At 38.3% G+C, this 6,102-nt stretch overlaps 1 protein-coding gene across 1 annotated transcript in view; it reads right to left on the bottom strand.

The window, feature by feature from the left end:
* The window catches only part of LOC107721540 (netrin receptor UNC5D-like), an 81,211-nt gene that overhangs the window by 44,209 nt on the left and 30,900 nt on the right, over window positions 1-6,102 (bottom strand). The window contains exons 3-5 of the mRNA XM_016529611.1: window positions 3,210-3,407; window positions 2,777-2,920; window positions 1,936-2,039 (exon numbers count right to left, since the gene is read on the bottom strand). Of these exons, the coding sequence (XP_016385097.1) occupies window positions 1,936-2,039; window positions 2,777-2,920; window positions 3,210-3,407 (446 nt within the window). The remainder of the gene's footprint in view (window positions 1-1,935; window positions 2,040-2,776; window positions 2,921-3,209; window positions 3,408-6,102) is intronic.

Raw genomic sequence — 6,102 nt, forward strand, 5'->3', positions numbered from 1 at the left:
TGCTTGGACTATTTCAGAAATAGAATGGGGAATCCGTTTACTTTCGCGGATTTGTCGTGTCGTGTTGCGCCGCATCCTGCATATGTAGACAATTTCACTGATTATAATAGCTACTAATGTTTTTTGACACATTGCGTTGCGCGCGGTTCGTGTCCGATTTCTTTCTCAGCTGTTCATGTTCACTTAAGAACCATCTACTTTACAAGGATACTCACTGAGATGGGCATTTTTGACATAATTTTGTGTGAATTTGTCCATTCAAGTGTAGGAAGGAAGCAGAGCTCAAGACATGGCTTTCAGGCTGGGGCTTTGGATGTTTAAACTTCCCACACAGCGCGAGTAACGTATGTCCTTTCGTGTGCTCTAGCTCTTGAATATTTACATTGCAAAGGCTTAGACTTTTGTGATGAAGCAGCACTGACCCATCAACTGTACAGAGTGTCGTTCACATTTGTTCTCACAACATTGCACTGTTAGAATTTATAAAACTTTTACCAGCCATCTGGCGACTGACACGGTTTCATATACTTGTCAAAGCCGATTTTTACTCGCATTTGGCGCTTGGCGAGAAAGACTCATTAGCTAGAAACACTAGAAAAGACTCATTAGCTTTGTGACCACAGAAATCTTACAGAGCATTTCTCAGAGGGGGTGTTTATGAACATCTAAAACCACAAACACATTGTACTAGGACAGACAGAGAGCAAGCAAGTGAGAGAGAGCCAGCATCCAGCATGCTGGTAAAATTATGCTGTATAAATCTTTGCACTCTCCCCCTCACAGCTTGGATTTAAATTTTTCATGGCGGAGGTGTGCTGGAATGGACCTGATCGCCAATTGCTGGTCTGCACTCTACATTATTCACTAGCCCCCTTATAGCTGACTTCATTTATGTTGACAACGTACTTGAAGGGAGATTCTTGTCTTCCAGTACTTTCCAGATTTCCTGTGTTTCTGTCCACTGTGCTCTTGAAGAGACAGATCCTGACAGAGCTCTTCCCTTTCAACACTGAATCATTCATAAAGCATTGGTGGCTGCCAAGAATCAAACCCTACTATAATCACACATATGTACACTGATATATTGCCTGCTCGTAATCCATGATATGTGGACCTGTCATTTTTGTCCCTTACATGGCCCTTGACTGCACACGAATGTGTATTAAACCGAAATCAATCTATCAAATTTGTCAGTGAAAAGTCAGTTGCAGTTCTGTTTAAAGGGATAGTTCACTCAAAAATGAAATCCAGCCATCATTCACTCACCCTCACGTCGTTTCAAATCTGTATGTCTTTCTTTCCTATCTTCTTTTGTGTACCGAGATATTTTGGGAAATTCTTGTTTTTGTGTGTTTTTGGTTTTTGTTTTCTTGGGTCCATTCATTGAAAGTCAGTATGGTTCCATGTTGTTTTGGACCCCACTGACTTTTATTATATGGACCAAAAAAAGTTCTAAAATATTTGTATGACTTTCATGTCTATGTGGAACACAAAAGGAGATATTTTGAAAAATATATAAATTTTGTTTTTTGTTTTTTTACGTGGAACACAAAAGCAGATATTTTGGGAAAAGGGTCTGTTTTCTTTTTTCTTTTTTGTGTGTGTGTCCATACAATGAAAATCATAATGTTCCCATGGTTTGGACCCCATTGACTTTGATTATATGGAAGAAAACAGCTCTTTAATTTTTTTCTTTTATTTCTGTGTGTGTGTGTGTGTTCCACAGAAGAAAAAGTGATACAGGTTTGTAACAACACGAGGCTGAGTAAATGTTGATGAATTTTTATTTGTGGTTGAACTATACCTTTAAGCACAGAATTAGTATAGATGTTTAAAACAGCACTGATGCTATTTTCCAGTCAGAAGAGAGCATGCACTGCCCTTCCCAGACTCCCTGTGGGAATGATATCAGAGACCTGAGAGGATGGGTCTTACCTCTGCCATGGGCACTCCCTCTGGGGGACGGCAATGCAGCACAATCATGCCCTTGATTGGCACTTCCTTCCCTTGAGGATCCTGCTCGAAGTTCTTGCGGAGGTCTGTTTGAAAAGATAAGAGGCAGCTGTCACAGCGGCCAGAGTTCGATCCAATATTTGGCCTATTTATGCCAAATGCTTTCATCACTCAGCATCCTGCTCTCTCTACGCCCCATGCCCTTCGTTTTGGCAAGCTTGGAAAGGCAGGGCAAGAGAGCAGGAGAGTGCAGGCATTCTCAATGGTGCTCTGGCCATCTGCTAGAGTTGCAGGTGTCATTGGTTCAGTTCATTAATACAGTTCTGACTGCCTCATCCCCATTGTACTTGTAAAATAAAATTATTTATTTATTTCTGTGCACTGCAAATTCTTTCAATTTGTAGAAAGAAAGAAAGAAAGAAATACAAAAATGGTCCAGCTTCAGATAGGATAAAAACAAATTTCCCTGTATTAAAGTGGAATAAAAAGTTGCCATTTGATAACAAATGCCAGTGATAAAATAATAAAACTTAATAATAACTTGACAATGATAATTAATGATAATTATAATTATAGCAAATGCTAATCAAAAATAAATCAATCTGTCAACAGACTACAAAATGTAATTATGTTTTTTTTTTGGCAATAATATTATTAATTCAAACTTTTTAATATGCTTTCAGATTTAAAGCATTTAGTGCATCGTTTAAGAAAAGAAAAAAAAGGAAATACATCAAAGAGATTTCTGCCACTATCTCACAGCAGTCCACTTGTGTTTAGATCATGTATTTCAATTGTAGGTCATGTTTCATGCATTACTCACAGGCTATCCTCACTGTGGCCTTACGGCTCTTCGAGGTTCCTAGGTGACTCCAGGCCACACACAGGCACCAGTAGTCTTCTGGACCATGGAAATCCTCCACCTGCTGCCTGGTAACATTGATCGTCACTTCACGGATTTTCAGCCCTGTATAGCAAGAAACACAAAGCATTAACATCTTCATCTGAATTCACTTCATGTCAATGCCCATTAAGTATTGACTTTCGGTGTTTGGTCACTTCAGTCAGGTTCCTTAATGGCAACTGACCGAAAGAATATACACTGGGTGTCAGAAAGATGAAAGGGTACAAGAGCTCTATGAATTCTGAGAATGAAGTTTAAAAATATCTTATGCATTGTTATTTAAAAAAAAATCTCTACGACCAGTGAAAATTTAATGGCTTCGGGTTGCTTTTCCCTTCACGAGCTGCCCTACATAACTCCAGTGTAATTTCTCTCTGCTCCAAGTTCTTGAGTGCATTACTGATAAAAACCTTTTTTCTCTCCCTCTCCCACGAGGTCCTTCCTCCTAGGTGACTCCAGGCCACACACAGGCACCAGTAGTCTTCTGGACCATGGAAATCCTCCACCTGCTGCCTGGTAACATTGATCGTCACTTCACGGATTTTCAGCCCTGTATAGCAAGAAACACAAAGCATTAACATCTTCATCTGAATTCACTTCATGTCAATGCCCATTAAGTATTGACTTTCGGTGTTTGGTCACTTCAGTCAGGTTCCTTAATGGCAACTGACCGAAAGAATATACACTGGGTGTCAGAAAGATGAAAGGGTACAAGAGCTCTATGAATTCTGAGAATGAAGTTTAAAAATATCTTATGCATTGTTATTTAAAAAAAAATCTCTACGACCAGTGAAAATTTAATGGCTTCGGGTTGCTTTTCCCTTCACGAGCTGCCCTACATAACTCCAGTGTAATTTCTCTCTGCTCCAAGTTCTTGAGTGCATTACTGATAAAAACCTTTTTTCTCTCCCTCTCCCACGAGGTCCTTCCTTGTTGTCTGTGCCACAGATCGTTAGCAAGATGAAAATAGCTAGCTGAAGTTGCATTAGCCTTAAAGCACAAGAGCCAGAAACGCTTGTTACCCCTGAGGCTTCATTTAAGACAAATATCTGCAGATGAGATGGTCACAACCTTAACCTTTCAAACTCTCAAATCTATGATCATTAAAACTGTAGAGATGCAATTTAAATGTTCCTTGATTTTCAAAATGTCTGACTTCCCTGCTGTGAGCCTAAAGTCACTTTTTGCAGGTTTGTTGCATCAGTAAAGGCTTCCATTGTTCATCGGTTTTATCTTCTACCTGTTTCTTCAGTATCTCTACCCTACAAACTTCAAAGAAAAAAAATCATACAAATAGGATTAGAAGCAAGATGCAATATGTTGAGAACCCTAATAAACAACCCAGATTGTTTGCTCCTCCACTTGAACATTGTCTCAAACAACTCTGTAATCTGGATTGCTCCTGTACTGTGTGCCTCCTAACAACGGTGCCAGGGACCATATCTGAACATTTTTACCAGATAAATATCAAATAAATCTGAAAGTGCCTGGTAACTACACAGGGATTATTATTGCGGCTCAAAGATAAAATGATGGCATGCATTTTATGTAAACATCAGTTCAAGAAGGCTCAGCTCATTTTGAAACATTTAATTTTTTCCGTATAAGATTGGGATGAGCCCCAGTGTGGTGGGATAAACAGATAAAATGATGCTGACATTGTATTTTGAATTTTGCACTGGAAGATGGCCACAAAGAAGCCCAAACAAACATGACAGTTCTCGTTTGGAAGTGTTCCATTTCGTATCCTCAGTTTTACTCTCAAACGTTGATAATAATCAGCATATTTGAGTGATTTCTGAAGGATCATGTGACACTGAAGATAGAGTAATGGCTGCTGAAAATTCAGCTTTGCCATTAGAGGAATAGTTTACATTTAATAATACTGCACAACATTACTGTTTTTACTGTATTTTGATAGATAAATGCAGCCTTTGTGAGCATAAGAGACTTTCAAAAACAACAACAACAACAAAAGAAAGAAATAATAATCTTTAAAAAGTTGATCCCAAACGTTTGAAAGCTAGTGTATGTCAATCCAGTGAAGAGGATTTCAGATCTGAGCAATCACACTAAGGATTATAAGGAGAACTTAAATAGTTACTGAGGCAGCTAAAACAATGCAAATTAGATGGGACCTCTGCCTCTTTACTAGTCATGTTTCAGCACATCTCAGGGTCACTTTGAACAGTTAGATTCTGATGCAAGAATCATTATACAAGTTGCATTTCTGGTTGGTTGTTTTGAGAGTAAATATTGCAACATTAACAGGCCAGAATGGTTGACTAGTCTGTTTTAAAGTTTTAAGAAAGATTTTTTTTTTCTTTTGTGGAAGGGATGCAGCTTCTCAGAGAGGGGTTTAGCATGCTGACAGTGTGCTGTGCTTCAGGGTTTAGCAACAGTAACTGCTGGACTGTCAGTGCATCCATCTGTCAGGGGATCCATCCCTTTAAAGCACCACTGCTCTAGCCATCAAAGCACCACTTTTGCAACAAATTCACCACCTTCAACAAAAAAAGAATTACTGTTTGATTCTAATTTTCCGTTATCAGTTGTAGCAGTTGTGGTTGTATCAACAACAGATCACTAGATGAAGAATCAGAGTTGTATTGCAGGGAGCCATGTAGAAATATAAATGAACGATGCATGGTTCTGCAGTAAGCATGCAAGTTACAAGTTTGTAAAATTACTGCCAGTGCCAGGTACGTAAAGCAGATGATGAATATACTTAAAGGGGTCATATGATGCGATTTCAAGTTTTCCTTTCTCTTTGGAGTGTTACAAGCTCTTGGTGCATAAAGAAGATCTGTAAAGTTGCAAAGACTAAAGTCTCAAATCCAAAGAGATATTCTTTATAAAAGTTAAGAGTCAGCCACAAATACACCAAATAATGATCTTTAAAATAGCATCATATGACCCCTTTAAGATTCACAAATACCCAGGCCTGGGGAGTAACGAAATACATGTAACGGTGTTATGTATTTAAAATACAAAATATGAGTAACTGTATTTCATAATAATTACATTTTAAATAGGTGGTAATCAAATTACAGTTACATCCGAAAAGTATTTTAGATTACCAAAGTGATTACTTTAAATTTTTTATGTCATTTCTTCATTTAAAGGGGTCATATGATGCGATTTCAATTTTTCCTTTCTCTTTGGAGTGTTACAAGCTGTTGGTGCATAAAGAAGAGAAAGGAAAAATTGAAATCGCAACATATGACCCCTTTAAAGTTGCAAAG

The sequence above is a fragment of the Sinocyclocheilus rhinocerous genome, unplaced genomic scaffold (assembly GCF_001515625.1).
Source record: "Sinocyclocheilus rhinocerous isolate Xijiao unplaced genomic scaffold, SAMN03320098_v1.1 scaffold1626, whole genome shotgun sequence".
Classification (NCBI taxonomy): domain Eukaryota; kingdom Metazoa; phylum Chordata; class Actinopteri; order Cypriniformes; family Cyprinidae; genus Sinocyclocheilus; species Sinocyclocheilus rhinocerous.